Source organism: Delphinapterus leucas, chromosome X (genome assembly GCF_059928025.1).
Source record: "Delphinapterus leucas isolate spDelLeu-1000000601 "Yukka" chromosome X, BTC_Dleu_Yukka2, whole genome shotgun sequence".
NCBI classification, from domain to species: Eukaryota; Metazoa; Chordata; class Mammalia; order Artiodactyla; family Monodontidae; genus Delphinapterus; species Delphinapterus leucas.
The window spans coordinates 117,762,458-117,786,906 of record NC_143150.1 but is presented as its reverse complement, the minus strand read 5'-3'; the positions used below and the strand labels follow the sequence as shown (position 1 = coordinate 117,786,906).

Sequence of the window (24,449 nt, the reverse complement as noted above, 5' to 3'; positions counted from 1 at the left end):
GAGGCCCACATACCGCAAAAAAAAAAAAAAAAGACAACAAATAACAAGTGTTGGTGAGGGTGTGGAGAAAAGGGAGCCCTCGTGCACTGTTGTTGAGAATGCAAATTGGTGCAGCCACTATGGAAAACAGTATGGAAACTCCTCAAAAAATTAAAAATATAACTACTGTATGATCCAGCAACCCCACTCCTGGGTATTTATCTAAAGAAAACAAAAACACTAATCAAAAATATATATGCACCCCTACGTTCACTGCAGCATTATTTACAACAGCCAAGATATGGAAGCAACCCAAGCGTCCATAAACAGATGAATGGATAAAGAAGATGTGATATATATACACAATGAAGTATTACTCAGCCATAAAAAATAAAATAAAATCCTGCCATTTGCAAACAACATGGATGGACCTAGAGGGTATTATGCTAAGTGAAGTAAGTCAGACAAAGACAAATACTGTATGATTTCTTATACGTGGAATCTAAAAAAACAAAACAAATGAACAAACATAACAAAACAAAAACAGTCATAGATACAGAAAACAAATGGGGTTGCCACAGGGGAAGGGGTTGGGAGGAAGAAAGAAAGGTGAGGGAGATTAAGAGGCTCAAACTCAGCTGCAAAAAATGAGTCAGAGGTATGAAATGTACAGTGTGCGGAATACAGTCAATAATTTTATGTAATATCTTTGTATGGTAACAGATCATAATTGACTAGACTTATCGTGGTAATCATTTTGAAATGTACAGAAATATGAAATCACTATGTTGTGTAACAGGAACTAACATAGTGTTGTAGGTCAATTACACTTTAAAAACAAAGAAACAAACTCAGAAAAAAAGATCAGATTTAATTATCAGATCAGATAAATAAATAATTATCTAACAAAGCAGGATAAAATACAGGCTCTTTGGGAAGTTAGGAGGTACTGTGAACTGGGAATATATAAGAAGCCTTCTCAGAGGAAATGGTAGGTAAACTGGTACTTTAAAGGTGAGCATTTCAATGAACAGAGAAGAATGAGAGAGGAATTTCAGGCTGAAGGTACAAAATGAGTGGACACTAAAGAAGAGCCTGCCTCCTCTACTTGATTATGAAATGCTGGAGTTGCTCAGGTTCCTTCTGGGCTCTCATCTCCCTCTATAGTCTCTCAGGAGCCACCCATACACAGATGACTTGCAAAGCATTACCTTTCCTTCCCAGACTTCTCCTCTGAAAGTCAGACTGAAATAATTAAATGGATTGGCTATTTGATACCACTGGGAAGATGCTGTCAATTAAGGACTATAGCCTAGCAGCAAAAGAAAAAGTGAAATATATAGAGAGTGCTGAATCGAAGCAGAAAGTAAAGGGAGACGAGCTGTAATCCAGGTAGGGAACAAAGGCACTTAACCAACTCTAGTCAGAAAGTAAAAAGCTGTGAATTACATTAAAGTTAAGTCCCATTACTACACAAAGGGATTCAGTTCAAAAAAACTCAGGGATGGGTCACACATAGAAGATATACCCAGGTTCCCATGTCCTTCTCTAAAATCTCTAACTCATAACTGAGTTCTGAATCTCAACTGGTATCCATTGCTCCCATTAGTTGAGTAAGTGATTTTGTAAATCCTAGAAGGTGAAAATATATGTTTAGAAATAATTAAAACCAAATCTTTTTTTAAATTGAAGTATAGTTGATTTACAATGTTGTGTTAGTTTCTGCTCTATAGCAAAGTGACTCTATACACATATATACATTCTTTTTTATACACTTTTCCTGAAGACCTAAATAAAGAAATCCATGTATCATGTTCACAAGTTGGAAGATTTCTTGGATAGGGATAAAAATGCACTAATCACAAGAGAAACTGGATTTAACCATGATTAAATTTTCTGTTTATCCAAAGGTACTGTTTAATCAAGATGGAGTAGTACTGGCATCAGAGCAGACATACAGGTCAATGGAACAGAACAGAGTCCTGAAAGGTCCACCTATATACGGTCAATAGATTTTCAACAAAGCGCCAAGGTAATTCAGTGGACAAAGGATGGTTTTGGTTTTTTGCTTATTTTTTCAACAAATGGTGCTAGAACATATCTACATACAAAAAAAAAAAAAAACCTACAATGAGGTACCACCTCACACCGGTCAGAATGGCCATCACTGGAAATGAAATCATCTCAAGGAAATAACTGTACTCCCATGTTCACTGCAGCATTATCTGCAATAGTGAGGGTATCGAAACACCTAAGTGTCCATCGACAGATAAACAGATAAAGAAAATGTGGTGTGTATATGTCCAATGGAATATTATTTAACCTTATAAAAGAAGGAAACCTTGCCATTTGTGACAATACAAATGAACCTGGAGAGCATTATACTAAATGAAATGAGCCAAAGACAAATACTACATGGTATTATTTACATGTGAAATCTTAAAAAAAAAAAAAAGGAAATATGTGAGGTGATGGATATGTTAATTAACTTGATTGTGGAAATCCTTTCACACTATATATGAATATCAAATTATTACTTTGTGCACTTCAAATATACTACAATTTTATTAGTCAATTATACCTCAATAAAGCTGGGTGGGGAAAAAAAAGAATGCCCATCATTAAAAAGTCTTCAAATAACAAATGCTGGGGACTTCCCTGGTGGTCTAGTGGTAAAGAATCCACCTTCCAATGCAAGGAACGTGGGTTCGATCCCTGGTCGGGGAACTAAGATCCCACATGCTGTGGGGCAACTAAGCTCGTGGCCATAACTACTGAGCTCACCCACCTCAACGAGAGAGCCTGCATGCCACAAACTACAGAGCCCACGCGCCACAACTAGAGAGAGAAAACCTGCACGCCACAACCAGAGAGAAGTCCACGCACTGCAACAAAGTGCCTACATGCCACAATAAAAGACCCCGCATGCCTCAACGAAGATCCCACATGCCACATCTAAGACCCGATGCGGCCAAAACAATAAAGAAAAAAAAATGCCACACTGGGAGTGTGGGATTAGCAGATGTAAACTACTTATATAGGATGGATAAACAACAGGGTCCTACTGTATAGCACGGGAACTATATTCAATATCCTGTGGTAAACCATAATGGACGGACTTCCCTGGTGGTCCAGTGGTTAAGAATCCGCCTTCCAATGCAGAGGAAGAGGGTTTGATCCCTGGTTGGGGAACTAAGATCCACATGCCGTGGGGCAACTTAAGCCTGCACGCCGCAACTAGAGAAGCCTGAGCACCGCAACTAAGACCTGATGCAGCCAAATAAATTTAAATAAACAAACAAAAATGGTCCACATCAAAAAAATCTTTAAAAAAAACCATAATGGAAAAGAATATTAAAAAAAGAATGTCTGTATGTGTATAACTGAGTTACTTTGCTGTACAGCAGAGATTGGCACAGCATTGTAAATCAACTATACTTCAATTTAAAAAAAAGAAAAAAACCACTTACCTCACAACAGACAAAAACTGCTACCTTGAGATAGATCATAAATGTAAATGTAAAGCCTAAAACTATAAAATTTCTAGAGGAAAACATAGAGATCTTGTGACTTTGAGTTAGGCAATGATTTCTTAGATATGACACAAAAAAGCACAACACATAAAACAAAAAATTGATAAATTGGACTTCAGAACTAACAACTGCTCTTCAAATGACACTGTTAAGAAAATAAAAGGATAAGCTACAGGATTGGAGAAAATATCTGCAAAACACATATCTGATAAGAGATCTGTACCCAGAATATACAAACTACTCTGACAACTCAATTTTAAAAAGGCAAACAGAGCCCAATAAAAACATAATTGGCAAAAGATTTGGACAATCACTTCGATAAAAAAGATACATAAACGGCCAACTAGCATGTGAAAAGATGTTCAACATCGTTAGTATTCTGGGAAGCACAAATTAAAGCCACAATGATATACCACCACATAAATGGCTAAAATTAAAAAGACTAACACTACCAAATGTTGGTGAAGATGAGGAACTGGAACTCTCATTCATTGTTGATGGTAATGTAAAATAAGTATTCCTATTAAAATAGAACCTTCTTAGAGTTAAATGCAAAGCAAATATTCTTAACTTCAAAACCAATGTTTTGGAATCCAAAGCACTTCCTTTAGAGGTAGAACCACAGACCAAAGAATAAAATATTCTACTTATCCCTAGATAAAAACAGAAAGAATTCCAGACCCCTTTAGTTTGAGATTAGCCATATTAGATAAAATCAACTCTTTCAAAGTTTGGAAACGTTTCCTTTTCAATTATCATAGTCATTCAGCACCACTGAGCAGACATATACTCTTATGAAGTCCGAAGTCATGTCAAAAAAAAGACTTCAACATAAAAAAAGAACCCAAACTCTTTAGGAAATGAGTCAGTGATTCAATAAGCCTTCCCTTTCAGTCATTATGGTGTTACAGTGCAGAGAGGTTTTAGGAAGACATCATCAAAAGTGAGCTTGTGTCCACTGTGGTAATTTAAGGGTTCTTGCACGGTCACGGTAAAGTCAAAATCATTTACCCTAAACACTCTTCTTCACTATAAACAGCCTTTACTGTCTTCCCTCTTGAGCCATGTAGCTTCCATGTTCCACCGCACCAATCATTCCAATGTAAAATGAAATAGTTTTCCCTTTAAGAGAATATGATCCTGCCCTGTTTTATTTCCTTTATATATATTCCACACCACCTAGAACAGCACTACGCACAGGTAGATTCAAACTGAACACCTGAGTGAATATTCACCAACCTTTAATAAAACTATTTCTTTTCAAATATTTTGAAATTCATAAACTTCACTGGAGACTTATTTTATTTCCTACTCTCTCCAATATTCCTACTATCCAAGTTCTATATTTGGCCTATGCAAATGTGTAAATTCTCATTCAATTTATGTACCAAATGTACAACCAAAGTGAATGCTTAAACTTACTTTTGAGCAAATAGAGTTCTGTCTTAAAAAGTATCACTACTTAAACTATCTTAAACTTCAAAGTGTCATGCACTATACAGACAAAACTGTACAGCAAAATATTACAGCATCCTCCTTGTTAGAAAAATGCCCAAACTCTCTGATGGGAAAATGGGTAATTCCATTCCAAAGGAACAAAGTAAATATACCAACTGTCTCTCTACTGGGCTCTCAAAACTACAAAAGCTAATCCATTTAAACCTGCAAAGAGAATAATCTTTTTTGTTTTACTTGAACACATGACTTTTAGTTACAGACATTTATTTACAGACATGTGGGCATAATCCCATGTGTCAAGGGTTTATGCCCATAAGAATCAACAAGACAAGGCCTCTGCCCTCTGGGAGCTCCCCGGCAGGGCTCCCAGGCTGTGGAGCAGATATGGAAGCAAGTCTTATATAATACGAGTTGTTTACCTGCTCACCTCTCCTCACAGACTGTAAAGTGATTGAGAATTACTCTTCCTTGTAGCTCTCCCACAGCTAGCACAAAGCCTTGCACTTAAAAAAAGTACTCAAAGGTTCTGTTAGTTACTAAAATCTCACTCTAAATGTATATATAGGTCTCTATAGGATTATATGAGTAAAAGATTATTTAAGCATGGAGAGAAACATAGGACATATACTAGGCTGTTAATAAGGCTTACCTGGGAGAGTAAAGATGATGGGGTGTGTGTGGGAGAGGGCATTATAAATATATTTTGTGTGATATAATTCTATTTGTATAAAATTTTGCACAAGCTTGCATAAAGTAATGCAAAAATATTTTGGTGATCCTCCTTTTCTGCATCACAGGGTGGTGAAATTTCAGGTGACCTTTATTTTCTTCCTTATATTTTTATGTATGATTTGAATTCTTTACAATGGTATATATTAAATAATCAGAGAAAGTTATTTTCATTTGTGGGGGGAATGTACCCTGACAGTTTTTTAAAAATAATCCCTAAATGTTGTTATATTATTAAGAAGCTCTGTATATGCAATCCTGGCTTATCACATAAGTTTTAACAAATTATATGGTTACTGTGATGGTTACTGGCAGCCATAACAATTACACAGAAATATTATTTCTAGTGCTTAAAGCCATTACAAATTACTTCATCTCCCTGAGTCTTGGGTTTTCCCATGTGTAAATTAAGGCTAATACCATCTACACTTCATAGTGTGGTCATGAAATTAAATGTAGTCATGAAATTAAACGAGATAGTATAGGTACAGCATCTAGCATAGTACCCTGAACAACTGGAAGCTCAAAGACTGTTTTCTATCCCATCCCAACACCCCAAGGTGAGTGAGTTTTAGCATTAACACATTAATTACATTGTAAAGTGGAACTACATTCCTACTTTGATTCCTGAGCATTACTTATTCTCTTCCAAAGTATAAACTAAAAAGGTGTTGTTTAAAGAAACAAATGCTAACTTTAAGGCACTCTTAAATTAAGCAGTAATATATATATATATATATATAATGCCCAGACATATAATTACTAAAGAAAGCAGCCACCATCTCCCAACCAGCATTATCAGAAAGCCTATATATTCTAGCTAAAGCCAAAAAAAACTCGATGTCACCCCATGTTGGATGACTCTGAGGTATAATTATTCATGAATATATTATTTCCTTTAGGGTTGGTGAGTACTGGAAATAGCTTTAGGTTCTTTGTGAACTAAAATGGCCTTTGTGGGCTTCCCTGGTGGTACAGTGGTTGAGAATCCGCCTGCTAATGCAGGGGACACGGGTTCGAGCCCTGGTCCGGGGAGATCCCACATGCCACAGAGCAACTACGCCCACGAGCCACAACTACTGAAGCCCACGTGCCTAGAGCCCACAATCCACAACAAGAAAAGCCACCGCAATGAGAAGCCCGCACACCGCAACGAAGAGTAGCCTCTGCTCGCTGCAACTAGAGAAAGCCCACGCACAGCAACGAAGACCCAATGCAGCCAAAAAAAAAAAAAAAAAAGGCACATACAAATTGAATGGGAAAGATAGACATTTTCCTAGGACTGAATACTAGGAGAAATTTGTACAGATTATGATGTAAAGAAATACTGGCTAATTTAATAGGAAGTATCTTTGACTATAATTTGAGAAAAAATAAAAGTTGCATTGTCCCTGTTATAATGCCCCAGCATTACAATGTAATTCACCTATGTCCTTCAGTCGCAGTAGAAGGACAGAGATTATAGGAGTTAAGGGACTACACCATGATCTGTTGGTAAACCTGGATAGCATCAATTCATAGTTGAATCCTCAGAATGCCTCAAATAAAGATATACTGTGGAGTTAAGACTTACATACCACATACACAGACAGCACAGCTATTACCTTTCTGGAAAATATTAGGAGCCTGACCTTCTTTTAGAAATAAAGACGTACCTCATTTCCACAATGGTGGTCTGCAGAAGAAACTACAGAAAAGCTTAGCTTTGCTCTCAATATACTTTGAACTGCCTCAGCACTTCAAGAAAAACTCAAATAAGACCCCCAAAGTAGTTCTCCATGTTACATGGGAGAGAAAAATTAAAAGCTTTGTTTTATTTTTGCCAGCACTAAGAGAAGCTGTTTCACTAAATGTATATAAGGAGCAACTTCACTGCATTAAAAAAAAGAAAAATCCAGGGACTTCCCTGGTGGTCCAGCAGTTAAAACTCCACGCTCCCAACGCAGGCAGCCCGGGTTAGATCAGGAAACTAGATCCCGGCACACCGCAACGAAGATCCCACACGCCGGAACGAAGACCTGACGCAGCCAAATAAATAAATAAATATTTTAAAATAATAATAATAAAGATTACCTGGTACTGTGTGTTTGAATCACATAACAGCTCTTGACACATCCACTGTGCTCAAAAATATTTTTAAAAATAAATCCAAAAATTCAAGTATAAGCCCAAAAATGTAGTAGGTTATAGCGTCTGACACTGACATTTATTTCCTTTACCACAAGACCACAGTTACACTAAACCTAGTAGTTGTATCCAGCAGACTTTAAACAAGGATAGATACACTGGGGTCTTTTACAAAACCATTTGTTTTGCAGATTGTATCTTATAACAGAATTAAGCGCTGATAATAGATCAACAAATGCTTTGAAAGTCTTGCATTGTTTTAAAACATTTTCTCAGTATGATTAAACAATGTAAAACACTGATTAAAGTGAAATTATTAAACCTAAAACTCCTATTGCTCTTATCTGATTCTGGAGAAAATTCTACAATTTTTTTTTTGAGAAGGACAGTTTTAAAGGACTATTTAGCAAGTTAATGGGTCCATAATTCTAAGATTACAGGGCTCTTCCATTATTTGTTTGCTTTTTTTTTCTTTTTGCCTTTCCATTGTGTTTTGTTTTGAAGATGAGGTAATACACCTTGAGTCTCTAATTAGAGACCACTACCTGAAGAGTCAATAAGGGGCAACATTTTGACAAGGACAGGAACTAGCAAGAAATTTCCCAGGGCCCTTTTCGACTTTAGGCCATTAGTCAGATGTTATAAAATGGATGGAATTACAGAATCTCAACCTGAGAGAATATAAAAATAAACAAAATACAGATGCTAAACTAAAAAAAATAAATTTGTTCCCTCACCAACAGCAAGGTTTGCTGCCATATGTGCCAGACAGAAGTCCCATAGGTGAGAATAAAGTCCAAATTTAAGCATTCATTATTCACTTGTTCACTCAACCTCCCATTTGACAGACATTAAAATCCACATTTTTTGAAAGAGTAAAGTGACCTTAAATTGAGACAACACTGAATTTTTTATCAGTGTAGAAAAATTCTCAACTATATTATACATTTACCAGACTAACCGTTTCCTGATAACCAGGGTTTTTGGTAATAAATATAATGATAACACCCATAACACAAAGAGTTGCTGGGCTACCTCACTTCCTGCAATCTGGCCTCTACCTCCCCACTTCTATAACTGCTTTCCAAGGCCCCAATTACCCTCCAGACAACAAACCCAATTACAGTGTTTCAATCCTACTTCCCCTTGACATTTCAGGAACTCTCTGTGATAGATCCGTCAACTCTCATCTTAGACACCGCTCCTCTCTGAGCCTCATATGTAGGTAGGACCTAGCGGTCCTACCTCTATCTCTTTGTGTCTACTTCCTCCTTCTGTCCCAGCCATTGATCTTCTGTAGTCACTCAGTCTCTTCCTCTATATTCTACAAATTTTTAGAGTCTAGAATCTCATTCTATTCCACGGTTCATGCAACATCCCTATGTGCATAACTCCTATATCAGCACCTCTAGTCCCAATCTCTCTCCAAAATTTCTACTCTAGCCAAATGAACATCAGTCTGAATGCCTCACAACTCCTCAAATACTACATATTTTTAAAAATCAAACTCGGGAATTACGTGGTGGTCCAGTGGTTAGGACTCCACGCTTCCACCGCAGGGGGCCTGGATTCAATCCCTGGTTGGGGAACTAAGATCCCACAAGCCGAGTAGCACGGCCAGAAAACAGAAAAACAAAAAAACCAAACTCTTTTGTCCTCCAAAATGAGCTCCTCTTCCTCTGCTTCTTATTCTAGACATCACAAACTCCCAATTTTTCTGAATTAGAAGTCATCTTTGAGTCCCCTCCTCCTTTGCCCATATCTTATCAGTTACCAAGTTCTGTTGATTCTAGAAGCTCGGAAAGCTGGCAGTGAAAGAAAAATGATTCAAACCTAAGTTTGTCAGACACCAAAAGACAGGGATACAATACACTGTTCACGCTTTGAAAGGGAGAAGTAAGGAGACATACACACCATGCACCCTGCACAGAATGGATCCTTGAAGGCAGAAGAAAATAAAGATTATGGTCCCTGGGGTCTACTGATGGTGGTGCTGGCAGTGGTAATAATACTAAGAGCTGTCACTTACTGACCTATTGCTAAATGTCCGGCACCCAACTAGGGCCTTTATAGTCATTTTTCTTATCTAAAGCCTATTACAAGCCTGTAGGGTTAATACTGTTATTAATGGCCATTTGAAAGTTAAAGATGTTGAAGCTCAAAGGCCTGTACAATTATTACCCAGCTAGATTTAAACCTAGGTCCATGAATGCTAAGCCATTATGCTAAAATTGCTTCTGTTGTGTTTGTGTGCATGCCTCATCTCCCCTACTAGATAAGCTTTTGGGGGCAGTATCATGTCTGGTTCACCTTCGTATTCTGCAGTGTCTATCCACCATGTCTATCACATAGTAGGGCCCCCAAAATATTTGCAAAATGAGTAAATCTGTTGTGCTACAGTATACTTATACCTAAACCATATAGTCCCAGAACATTGTGGTTTTTTAAAATAATTTTGGTGAGGTTTTCTTTTGGCTGTCATTGTTCTCCATTCTTTTCTGCAATGTCTACTCTGCTGTCTTAGTTTACCCACAAATCTAGATCGGTGGGCCAAGGAGAAAGTTCTGTGAGATATGAGATAGTCCCCCACTCCCCACATCTCCCTCCTTCCCAACATCTAATACACCTTCATTTTTCTTACTCTGAATTTGATTTCTAGGATGTTCGAAGTCTCAAAAAGACAGGCCCCAGTACAAATGTGTTATTATTACAGGCATTTTTCCAGGGAGAAGAACTAGATATACTATTCTGTACCAGAATTCAGTTTATAAATTGCAACTACATAGCAGTTTGAACTAAAATATGCGTTTTAAACCAATATTCACAAAAAAAGGAAAAGACACAGTCCCTACACACAAAATAATTTAACCGCAAAAATATTTCATTATATCCCCGTGAGCATAATCAATAGTATAAGAAGTTTCAAGGCTAAAAGAGGTTTACATATATGTCTGCTGGTAGTTTTAAAGAAAAGGTTGAAAGAAGTGACTGAAGTTATACACACACACATAATTCACCACAAACTACTGATGAAATAGCACAGGTAGAACTTTTTTTCTTTTTTAGTGTATCTTGTTATAAAGACACTGTTTTCAAATTTGAAAAACAAACAAAAAAGTTCTTCTTTATTGCTCAGTCAATATGCAAGAAAATGATAGAGAAGTCTAAATTAACTGCATAAAATAACACCTTTAAGTTTTTCATTTTGACTTGAAAATAGTTTATTACTTTCATTTCAAGAAGTACTTCACATTTATACCTAAATGCAAAAGCACTTGACTTAATTGAAATATATTATAGCTATATGTTTTCCTTTGACAAAGAGAAGCTGGCTCTTCTAACTAAAAATTTGATCCTGGTAAGATGATTATCTTAACAGGTTTACAGAAGTGTATACAGTTGGCTCTCAGTATCCAGGGATGTAGAACCCACGGATACAGAGGGCCGATTGTGCTAAGCCATTTTATATAAGGGACTTGAGCACCCACAGGTTTTGGTATCCGAGGGGGTCCTGGAACCAATACCCCACAGATACAGAGGGACAACTGTAGGATATCCATTGCACAGCTATACATAACTTGTTGAATTGGACATGATTCATCATTTTAAGATTTCACAAGCATCTACTCTATTTACTTAGTATTCAAATTTCCCCATTTTCTGATATATTTATAAATATAATCAGAAAAAAATCTAAATTCTAATGTTGTAATTACTTTTAAAAATAAGATCCCATCTCTCAACTGTGAGTAGTCAATATTAAGAATGAACATTTTTAGGGACTTCCCTGGTGGTCCAGTGGTTAAGACTCTGTGCTCCTAATGCAGGAGACCGAGGTTCAATCCCTGGTCAGGGAACTAGATCCTACATGCTGCAACTAAAAGATCCCGCACACCGCAACTAAGACCCAGTGCAGCCAAATAAATAAATATAAATATTTTTTAAAAAGAATGAACATTTTTAGTAGTGAGGATGTATCAAATCAAGCCTTCTGGAGGAGCAACTTTACTTATGCTTTAGTAAAGTCTACCCCCAACGACTTAGAAATTAATCTTTTTCTGTGTTAAAGCAAACCCAAGAAGAAAACAACTATTTTAAAAAAATTTTAATTTATCTAACAAATTATAGTCTCCAGGGCTCCCCTGGTGGCTCAGTGGTTAAGAATCCGCCTGCCAATGCAGGGGACACGGGTTCGAGCCCTGGCCCAGAAAGATCCCACATGCCGCGGAGCAACTAAGCCCATACACCACAACTACTGAGCCTGCACTCTAGAGCCCGCATGCCACAACTACTGAAGCCCACGCGCCTATAGCCCGTGCTCTGCAGCGAGAAGCCACTGCAATAAGAAGCCCGCTCAACAAAGAGTAGCCCCTGCTCGCCGCAACCAGAGAAACCCTGCGCACAGCAATGAAGACCCAAAGCAGCCAAATAAATAAATTATAGTCTCCAAGTTAAATAATTAATCCCTTACAATTTTAAAACAATATATGTGAATGCTATGCATTTAGTTAAGAAGTGAGTCATTCAGAAAACAGATAAATGAAAAAAGTCAAGGGTTGCCAAAATCCCAGTTTATAATTGTAAATTCCTAAGGTTTTAAAGCACGGCCACAGGCTAATTGCCCAAAGACCTGTTGCCCACCGACATTTGCAGAGGACTGAAGTTAATAGCAGGGCATGTCAATTTACCACAGGCAGCTCTCGGGTGCGACATTTTGACAAAAGAACTGGGTCAGGTTACAGCCTGCTCCTATTATCACAGCAGTCTAGATTTATAGTTTCTAACACTGGCCCTACAAGAAATAATGGAAATGATGACAACAACAATCCCTGCTAGACAACAGATTACAGAAAAGCATGCAATAAACCACAATCTGAAGTGACCAGAAAACTAAACATCCCTGACAATGCTTAAAACATGAGGCAGGTGTCAGTAAATTACCCATTTAAACATTTCTACAACCTCTCAAAACCTCAGCACAAAAAAATCTCAAATCAGAGTTTCTAATCTAAAGTCAAGCAATATACAAAGGTATTTAAATTATTGAGTACTATAGTTTAATTCTTTTAGTAACCATCAAAGACAATGTAGTTCATTTGAACAGATTTATGAAACTATACCAAATTAATAAAAAATAAAGAGAATAATGAACATTACTTTTCAAATAACTTTAAAGTATACTGGAAAACACTCCAAATAATACTTAACATCTTTCAAAAGAAAAAAAAAGGCAGTTTCACAGCAAAGGGCACAAGTTTACAACTGTATTCAGAGAGGCAAGAGAACTGCAGAAAATAAGCATGTGATTAATTCACTGCTTAATTTAAAACTAAAAGAAGTTTGTCAATACATTTGCTTAAAAGACTATGTCAAGGTTACAAGGTACATACCAAGCAAACGGAGCTGTCTGTCTGGAATTCAACACCAGTTAATCCTTATGAGAAACAAAGGTCGAGAAAAATCAAATATGTATTCTAAACCCAAAAAGCGAAGAGAGTTCCACCACCTTTCCCCTGAGAAAAGAAAAGCATCCTCAAGATATGCCCTAAAATTGCAATATATCTGTCCCTCCAGAAGTTTACAATGGCATGTTACCACAAAAGGTGGGTACTCTCTTTCCGCTCTTACAACAATTTGCTCCTATAAACTTAGGAAGGGGCAGAGCCACAGCCATAAACACAGGTCACAAGTAGTAGGTAGTCAAATGCTCTCTACCTTCAAATGTTTCCCAGCTCATTACTCATACAAAGCTTATCTTTTTTTTTTTAACTCCTTGGTTAAATAATGAATTCACCTTATCTATGTCAGACGAGTATGAAATTCAGTTGAACAGCACCATCATATAAACTGCTTATAGGAGCCTCAAATCTTTCACTGTTAACACAGTAAGATATTCTCATTTCTTAAGCTAAAACCTTTCCATCACATGCCTAAAAAATGAAAGTAAGAGAAAGGTTTAGGAATATATGTTTAGTAGAAATCATTTAGCATAAAAATCACAAGTATTATTATTTCTAAGGTAGCCAAGGTTTACTTATTAGACAACATAAAGACAAAATAAGCAAAAACGCCTTACTCATGAAAACCAAACAACACATGCATATTTCAAATCTTAGATGGTTTCTGAAATTTTCTAAAGTTATCATGCTTTAAGAATGGTCACCTCGTGCTTCCCTGGTGGCGCAGTGGTTGAGAGTCCACCTGCCGATGCAGGGGACACGGGTTCGTGCTCCGGTCCGGGAAGATCCCACATGCCACGGAGCGGCTACGCCCGTGAGCCATGGCCGCTGAGCCTGCGCGTCCGGAGCCTATGCTCCGCAACAGGAGAGGCCACAGCAGTGAGAGACCCGCGTACCGCAAAAAAAAAAAAAAGAATGGTCAGCTCTGCTATCTTTTAAAAAATGAGACGTTATCGTTACAGTAAAGTCATTTCTACTCTTAGAGTAACCAAAGCTCAAATTAGTTAGAGCCTGGAAAACTTGTCACTAAATTATACCAACCTATTTTAATCTAAGAGCAGTGGTTTCTCTTATTTATTTCCCCAAGACGAAAGGATTATAAAGATTAAGACTCCAAGACGGGACTTACCTGGTGGCGCAGTGGTTAAGAATCTGCCTGCCAATGCAGGGGACACGGGTTCGAGCCCTGGTCCGGGAAGATCCCACATGCCGCGGAGCAACCAAGCCCATGAGCCACAACTACTGAGCCCACGCCCCACAACTACTGGAGCCCGCGCGCCCTACAGCTCATGCTCCACAACAAGAGAAGCCACCGCAATGAGAAGCCCTCAGCAACTAGAGAAAGCCCGCGCGCAGCAACTAAGACCCAACACAGCCAAAAACAAAAAAAGACTCCAAGCCAAGGAAGTGTAAACTTTTCCTTTCAAAATGACCAACATTTGCCATTTTCAAAATTTCCACATCTTTGGTTCCTGAAAGCATCAATCACTTCAAATTCTAAGATATTATATAGTAATTTTCAGACACTAATAATGTTCCTTAAATTCTTAGGGGCACTTGATTTGCTCACTCCAAAGTACAAAATATCTGGCAATGGCAGACCAATATTCATACCATAGCCTCATGGCTCTAACGTTGATGGCTAGCAGAGTTCACTTTGTTCATATCTTATACATCCTAAAAACCAGGAATATTACTAGGAGGAGACAGTGAGACTCCCAGGGAGGTGACCTAATAGAGAACATGACCTCAGATTTCCATTCACAACTGGAATGAAAATTGCCCTGGCCTAAAGGGAAAAAAAGCAACAGAGTAACCTGGCAAAAAAAAAAAAAAAAACTAGAGGTGACTAATAACTCAAATAGCAGAGGATCCTTTGCATCCTCCAGTGTTCCAGTTACCAAAGTTCCAACAGTCATTTCTATTAACCCAAAAAGAGGGGCAGTAAAATATTCAAGTGAAGTTTTCCTCCTCCCTCCCTCTCTCCCCACCCTGCAAGAGCTCAAACTAAAATTGGGATTTGGATCTTCCTTAAGTGGAAAAAGGGGCTACATCATTTTCATTCAAAAAATTTGGCATTTACTCAGCCTTCTCAAGGCACTTTACTATCATCAATTATTTCTCAGTGAGAGAGTGCAGGATTACCCTGACCATTTCACTGATGCGGAAACAGACACCAACAGCAAAGGGAACAGGGGCAGGAAGAGGGGCGATAGGAAGCATCTGGGAGGAACAGGCAGGCAGCTAAAAAGGAACAAACCCAAAAGAAAATGAGAGTCACATCTGGCTTAAAGCTGACCATCATAACCCTTGTTATTTTTTAGCTCAGAGAGATTTCTGAAACGTTCTGAAAACAGAAAGTGCTCTAAATTATCAGTTCATATCTTGTTACAGCCTAAACTTCTTGGTCATAGAAGTAAAGTTACTTAGCATTAAAAACTCACTATCCAGAGCCCATACTGATTTCAATTTATACCAGTAATTCATTTTCTCTCTCAAGCCTAACCAGTATGTTACCTGTTTGACCCAGAAAACAATCTCTCATAAAAATATATCTTTATATCAACATAATCATAACAAAAAAGGCACAAAGTTAATATCACGTAAGTCAGAAATGATTCACAGTTCCACTCAAATTTTGTTTAGAGAATTATGACCAAAACATTGACTCCCTGAATTTGCCACTGAAATAAGAGGACTACTTGTTCTACATTCGTATTGATTTTCTTAACTATAACCTTGAAATTTTCAGGAATAAACTACTAATGGGAAGCCTTAAACACCCCAGAAACCAGCACACATAGCAGTAGGTTGAACTGAACCCCATACTACAGGCAGCACAGATAGTTAATAAAAATGTGTTGACTGAAGCATAAATCAAAAAGACTGACCAACTGCCTCATGAGAAACACCACCTCTTGAAGACTGACTCCAGGGGCTTCCCTGGTGGTGCAGTGGTTAAGAATCCACCTGCCAATGCAGGGGACATGGGTTCGAGCCCTGGGCCGGGAAGATCCCGCATGCCGTGGAGCAACTAAGCCCGTGTGCCTCAACTACTAAGCCTGCGCTCTAGAGCCGGCGAGCCACAACTACTGAAGCCCGCGAGCCACAACTCCTGAAGCCAGCGCGCCTAGAGCCCGTGCTCCGCAACGAGAAGCCACCGCAATGAGAAGCCCGCGCACCTCAACGAAGAATAGCCCCCGCTCGCTGCAAATAGAGAAAGCCTGTGCGCAGCAACGAAGACCCAACGCGGCCAAAAATATATAAATAAAATAAATTAAAAATAAAAAATTCTATCCGACTGTTTTGAAGAATATGGATAAAGACATAGCCAAACAAATACAAGGCATCAGGTGAGAACTCAAACTTTTCTCAAAATCCCAACTGGACTCAATTCCAAAAGCTATTTTCACATTCCTGCCATTAAATATACAAAACCACAAACATAATGAAAGAACGTTCATCCTTGGAAATACATTATTTAACGCGTAATTTAAAAAAAGAATGGCAAGAAAGGCAGAACTGTCATTACTGAAGAACATTTCCAATCAGTGTTACTGAGAAAAATTAAATATGAGTCTATTAACTATTATTATAATACAACTGCTTGTCATAGGAAGTTGTACTCCATAAATGTTATACATCTTATAATACTCTTTCCCCAAACTAGAAATATGAATAGCTCTGGGAGCATTAAAAATGCAGCAGCATCTGCAGTTGTTTTCGGGAAGAAAACCATCTCCAATAATTTCGCAAATCATATGATCAGAAGGAAGTATTCACTTTCCCTGCCTCAGTTTTCCCCTCCAAACCGACCCATTCACTTTTAGAGATGTCTGTCCTAAAATCACCTTATAGGTACGTCATAAATGTTAATCTTCTAATTCTTCAAAGAGGCTAACACCAAATTGTAATCACACTTTATAATGAACGACAAACGTATTAAAACCTTTTTTTAAAAAAATCAAGACCTTAAACGGGAACCTGTAACTAAGTACCTGTGCTGCCCTAACATTTGGGGGGGGGCGAGGGGAAGGCGGCGCGAATTTTCAGCTCAGCCCTCAAAGCAACGTATAACCTCAAGACGCAAAATCTATTAAATTCGTCTACTCGCTCTTCCCCTGGCGATTCACACTAGGGTGTAGCACAACCAATATCCAGGTGGAAAAAGCGAGAACGGTATCTCAAAGTAAAGGCAACAGTGGTCCTTTGACCCACTCATGCCGCGAGTGCACGGCGGCCGCCTCTCCGCTCCTGGGGAGAGCTGGAGCCCGGCTCTCCGGCCCCCACTGCCACCCGCACCCCACCCCCAGGGCGGGCCACGCCTTCCCGCCCCGCTTCTCCCCCGAGGGCGAGCCACCGGCGCTGCCCCCCACCCAACCGCCTGGAGCCCCGGGCCGCGAGTCCAACGGACACCTGGCACCGGGACCCGAGCCCGCGCTTGGCCACAGGCGCATCCTTCCGCACTGACGTTTTACCTCCAAACTCCAAAAGTTATCTCACAAGTCCCCGGAAGGTTCCCGGGCGAGTTTCAGCCCAGACCACGCAAAGTCATTCCTACTCCTCAGCCCCGCCGCCTACCCGCGCTGTCCCGGGACCCCAGCCCGGCCCCATCCACGGCCGGAGGATGCTCTGGAGAGTGCTGTCCGAGATTCGGGTAAGGGGACGACTGGGGAAGAGAGGCCCGGCACCCGAACGCCGCGGGCGAGATGGGCCGGTGTCCGGCGACCGGGCCCCGGGTGAGTGAGGGGCGTCGCGTAGAGCGCTACATGGGGCAGGGGAGCCCCGGCCTTGGGGGTAAGGCCGCCGAGGGGCAGGGGAGCTCTGGCCTCGAGGGTGAGGCCACCGAGAGTGGGTGACCGGAGTGCGGGGCCGAGCTCGGGCCGGACCCCGCGGGGCGGTGAGGGGGCGTTCCGCGAGGGAGACGCGCCGCCGAGGACTCCCACCCGCCCGCGGACAACGGCCAGAGCCCAGACGCCACAGCTGCGCCTCTCCGGTACTCACGGGGCCTGGAGTCGCCACGCACCTCGAGTCTCGTCGGCGAAAAGAGGGAAATTCTGTCACACTGGTCCAGCGAGCCGGTACAGGTCTTCACACCGCCGCCGCCATGTTTGAGAAGCCGCGCGCGGAGCCGCGCATGCCCCGCAACCGCCACCGCTGCCCCGCCCCCCGCCCCGCTGCCCGCGTGCCCTGGGGTTGCCGCAAGCTTGCCCTCTGACCTCGGCCGCGTGCGGAGCTCGAGCCCGGGGCTCAGCCGGAAGCCCGCGCGGGCGGTGGCGAGCGATGAGACTCTGCGGCTTGGGGAAAGCCCTAGGCAGTTCTCCCTCATCCTCCCCCGCCCCAATCTGCCCTCCCGCCAAAAAAAAAAAAAAAAGCCAGTCGCAGCCCATGCACCCAAGACCGTGGTGGGCCCCCAGTTGGGAACCCAGGGTCCGCGTCAAGTTTCATCCAAGGGGAACTCGCTCCCCTTGGCCATCGACTTCAACTCTCGGCCACCGCCCACCCTCGCCACGCACCGAAAAGGCAGGCGCTTCCCTAAGAACTCAAGCAAGTTCGATGAGCAAGGAAAAAGCAACTCGTTAGAGCAGCTTGAGAAAAGCCATTCCTTCGCGGGTTGCAGCATAGTTCTTGAAACAGCTTTTCTCTTTTTCCCGTGGGTTTTTGCCACGCATTCCCCTCCAGCTCCACATTCCGGATTTAGTTGTTCCTCTAAACCCTGGTTTGAGATAACGGGAACTAGATTAACCTGGAGAGTAAAATAATTTGCTCACAGGTTTCAGGGTGCTCGGGAGCGTGCTCGGGAGCGTCTTCGAGAGTGCATTTTGGGGTCTCCTCTGCCCTATTCCCCTCGCCCCGGACCGAGCGGTTGCGCACGTGGAGGTCGCACCAGGGGGGAGGGGGAGGGCGTAAAAATAGCTCCAAAAGAAATCTCTCCGCACAAAATGTGGCAAACAAAAATCCAGAGAAAAACATCCCATTCTTCATTGTTAGGTTGGGTATAGGCAGATTTAAAACTTTTGTTTGAAAAATAATACAACATGCTGTGTTAGCCAAAAGTAAACCATTGGCAGGCCTTCTCTCTCTCTACAACTCTTTTCAAAAGTCGGATGGAGGTTTTGCATCCGTGATCTGCTTAACTTAGTATATAGGACATGAGTATTTTTTAAATCATAACTCGGAAATCAGAACCTAAAATTTAAAAAAAAACCGCGGAATATAGCCATTTTCTACAATGCAGAATAAAATTATTTTCATACGGCACAACTTTTGCAATGCTAAACAAGGGCCAAATTAAAGTATTTTCTATTGTATCTGAACACTGGCGAATGGCACAAGATCAAATTGCTCTAGTTGTTCTTGCATCCTTTAAAAATAAATAAGTAGGAAATCAAGAAAACACTCCCATTTACCATTGCAACAAAAAGAATAAAATATCTAGGAATAAACTTACCTAAGGAGACAAAAGACCTGTATGCAGAAAATTATAAGACACTGATGAAAGAAATTAAAGATGATACAAATAGATGGAGAGATATACCATGTTCTTGGATTGGAAGAATCAACATTGTGAAAATGGCTATACTACCCAAAGCAATCTATAGATTCAGTGCAATCCCTATCAAACTACCACTGGCATTTTTCACAGAACTAGAACAAAAAATTTCACAGTTTGTATGGAAACACAAAAGACCCAGAATAGCCAAAGCAATCTTTTTTTTTTAATATATATAAATTTATTTATTTATTTTTGGCTGTGTTGGGTCTTCGTTTCTGTGCGAGGGCTTTCTCCAATTGCGGTGAGTGGGGGCCACTCTTCATCGCGGTGCGCAGGCCTCTCACTGTCGCGACCTCTCCTGTTGAGGAGCACAGGCTCCAGATGCGCAGGCTCAGCAGTTGTGGCCCACGGGCCCAGTTGCTCTGCGGCATGTGGGATCCTCCCAGACCAGGGCTCGAACCCGTGTCCCCTGCATCAGCAGGCAGATTCTCAACCACTGCGCCACCAGGGAAGCCCCAAAGCAATCTTGAGAACGAAAAAAGGAGCTGGAGGAATCAGGCTCCCTGACTTCAGACTATACTACAAAGCTACAGTAATCAAGACAGTATGGTACTGGCACAAAAACAGAAAGATAGATCAATGGAACAGGATAGAAAGCCCAGAGATAAACCCACGCACATATGATCACCTTATCTTTGATAAAGGTGGCAGGAATGTACAGTGAAGAAAGGACAGCCTCTTCAATAAGTGGTGCTGGGAAAACTGGACAGATACATGTAAAAGTATGAGATTAGATCACTCCCTAACACCATACACAAAAATAAGCTCAAAATGAATTAAAGACCTAAATGTAAGGCCAGAAACTATCAAACTCTTAGAGGAAAACATAGGCAGAACACTCTATGACATAAATCACAGCAAGATCCTTTCTGACCCACCTCCTAGAGAGATGGAAATAAAAACAAAAATAAACAAATGGGACCTAATGAAACTTCAAAGCTTTTGCACAGCAAAGGAAACCATAAACAAGACCAAAAGACAACCCTCATAATGGGAGAAAATATTTGCAAATGAAGCAACCGACAAAGGATTAATCTCCAGATTTTACAAGCAGCTCATGCAGCTCAATATCAAAAAAAAAAACAACCCAATCCAAAAATGGGCAGAAGACCTAAATAGACATTTCTCCAAAGAAGATATACAGACTGCCAACAAACACATGAAAGAATGCTCAACATCATTAATCATTAGAGAAATGCAAATCAAAACTACAATGAGATATCATCTCACACCAGTCAGAATGGCCATCAACAAAAAATCTAGAAACAATAAATGCTGGAGAGGGTGTGGAGAAAAGGGAACACTCTTGCACTGCTGGTGGGAATGTGAATTGGTTCAGCCACTATGGAGAACAGTATGGAGGTTCCTTAAAAAACTACAAATAGAAGTACCATATGACCCAGCAATCCCACTACTGGGCATATACCCTGAGAAAACCAAAATCCAAGAAGAGTCATGTACCAAAATGTTCATTGCAGCTCTATTTACAATAGCCCGGAGATGGAAACAACCTAAGTGCCCATCATCGGATGAATGGATAAAGAAGATGTGGCACATATATACAATGGAGTATTACTCAGCCATAAAAAGAAACGAAATTGAGCTATTTGTAATGAGGTGGATAGACCTAGAGTCTGTCATACAGAGTGAAGTAAGTCAGAAAGAAAAAGACAAATACCATATGCTAACACATATATATGGAATTTAAGAAGAAAAAAAATGTCATGAAGAACCCAGGGGTAAGACAGGAATAAAGACGCAGACCTACTGGAGAATGGACTTGAGGATATGGGGAGGGGGAAGGGTGAGCTGTGACAGGGCGAAAGAGAGTCATGGACATATACACACTAACAAACGTAAGGTAGATAGCTAGTGGGAAGCAGCCGCATGGCACAGGGATATCGGCTTGGTGCTTTGTGACCGCCTGGAGGGGTGGGATAGGGAGGGTGGGAGGGAGGGAGACGCAAGAGGGAAGAGATATGGGAACATATGTATATGTATAACTGATTCACTTTGTTATAAAGCAGAAACTAACACACCATTGTAAAGCAATTATACCCCAATAAAGATGTTAAAAAAAAATGAATAAGTAAATGTTAATGCAAAATTCAAGAAAACTTGAAGGCAACAATAGAAAAACTAGCCCATTGATGTGCAAATATTAAAGAGAGATTTGGTCCATCTCTGTATAACATATATCACATAGGAGGGAATGTTGAAATGGTCTAAGATGAAGGTTCGAAAATGTTTTTAAGAGCCAGAAAGGTACCTTTAACAGAAAGAAATTAAACAGGTTTAAGTTTAATCTTAGCAAATCCTTAGTATGGGCTACAGTGGGGGGGGTCAAATTTTTAATTACTGGCCATTGTCTTTCTAATCTGGTTGCAATGGAAATATTTGAAAGTCATCTCTACATTCTATGAAAGATATGAGTTATCATTTATGCCTCCTTTACATGTACGGACCTTTTCTTAAGTTGTAGAAATACTACTCTGATTGTAAATTGCCTGTCTCAGGGATGCCTTGTCTACTTCCCATATTTCTTTCCCATATTTCCCATGAAATTACTGAAGCCCTTATTCTAAAAATGTAATTCACATTATCTATATTAGAACATCTTCTCAATGACTCTGTTCACCTAAGCATTTATAGAAGTGTCTCCTTGTTATATTAAATATGAGTTATTGATAATGATAAGAGCTACCATCTATTGAGCACCTACCATGTGCTGAGAATCATGCTAGCCTCTTTAGTTACATAATTTTCAATATTCATAATGTTCTTTCACAGAGTTCTTATGAGGTAGGTACCCTTATTCCCATTTTACAGACGAGGAAATTGAATATTACACAGCAAATAAGTGGCAGAATCAGCTTCTGAACATATACTTGAAACTCTCCTAACTATCCCTTCCATCTTTGTCATCAATCATATGCTTTCATCGTAGATTATGTATATAAACATTCAATAAAAATTCTTTTATTTACTTATACCTTGCTTTTTCCCCCTTTGCCAAAATAAACTCAAGACTGCTTTTTAATGATGTTAGCATAGTTTGAAACATCACTGTTTCTTTTACATTACATGGAAGCATCTTGCACACAGTAGGAACCTGGTAAATACCAAGTTGAATGAGTGAATAGATGAATGGATGAATGAATTCCTACTATTATGATGTTTAATTAATTTTGCCTAGATAACATGAAAATGAGGAGACTGGGCTTCCCTGGTGGCACAGTGGTTGGGAATCTGCCTGCCAATGCAGGGGACACGGGTTCAAGCCCTGGTCCGGGAAGATCCCACATGCTGTGGAGCAACTAAGCCTGTGAGCCACAACTACTGAGCCTGTGATCTAGAGCTTACATGCCGCAACTACTGACCCTGCGTGCCACAACTACTGAGCCTGCGTGCTGCAACTACTGAAGCCCGTGCACCTAGAGGCCATGCTCTGTAACAAGAGAAGCCACCGCACCTCACACCAGTTAGAATGGGCATCATCAGAAAATCTACAAACAACAAATGCTGGAGAGGGTGTAGAGAATAGGGAACCCTATTGCACTGTTGGTTAGAATGTAAATTGATATAGCCACTATGGAGAACAGTATGGAGGTTCCTTAAAAAACTAAAAATAGAATTACCATATGACCCAGCAATCCCACTACTGGGCATATACCCAGAGAAAACCGTAATTCAAAAAGACACATGCACCCCAATGTTCATTACAGCACTATTTACAATAGCCAGGTCACGGAAGCAACCTAAATGCCCATCAACAGACAAATGGATAAGAAGATGTGGTACATATATACAATGGAATATTACTCAGCCATAAAAAGGAACGAAATTGGGCCATTTGTAGAGACGTGGGTGGATCTAGAGACTGTCATACAGAGTGAAGTAAGTCAGAAAGAGAAAAACAAGTATCGTATATTAACGCATATATGTGGAACCTAGAAAAATGGTACAAATGAACCAGATTGTAGGGCAGAAATAGAGACACAGATGTAGAGAACAAACGTATGGACACCAAGGGGAGAAAGTGGCCCGGCATCGGGGGGAGGGGGGTGGTGCGATGAACTGTGAGATTGGGATTGACATATATACACTAATATGTATAAAATGGATAACTAATAAGAACCTGCTGTATAAGAAATAAAAATTCAAAAATTCAAAAAAGAAAACCAGAAGCCACCACAATGAGAAGCCCGTGCACCACAACAAAGAGTAGCCCCCGCTTGCTGCAACTAGAGAAAGCCCACATGCAGCAACGAAGACCCAACACAGCCATAAATAAATAAATGAATAAATAAATAAATTTAAGAGCACATATCAGTAAGATATAAATTGTTTTTAGAATTGTTATTGGTGGTTAAAATAAACCTCTTTTTCTAACTTCAAAATAGTAACTTCCTTGGAAAAATAGCAAGAGGTGAATGAAGTCTGTGACATGAAGAGAGAGAAGCCAGTCTAACAGAAAGGCTATGTCTTGTCAAAGGACAGAATTGCATCAGGAGGTCTGAGCCCTTGTCTTGAGTTCCTAGTCTATCATCCACTAACTAGATTTCTTTAGAATCTTTCCATGCCTCACTTATCTGCCACACTCCACAG

At 40.2% G+C, this 24,449-nt stretch overlaps 1 protein-coding gene across 1 annotated transcript in view; it reads right to left on the bottom strand.

Moving 5' to 3' along the window:
* Positions 1-18,646, bottom strand: part of SCML2 (Scm polycomb group protein like 2) — an 88,514-nt gene extending 69,868 nt beyond the window's left edge. The window contains exon 1 of the mRNA XM_022565492.2: positions 18,312-18,646. Coding sequence (XP_022421200.2) covers positions 18,312-18,614 — 303 coding nt within the window. The 5' untranslated portion in view covers positions 18,615-18,646. The remainder of the gene's footprint in view (positions 1-18,311) is intronic.
* Positions 18,647-24,449: the final 5,803 nt, after the last annotated feature.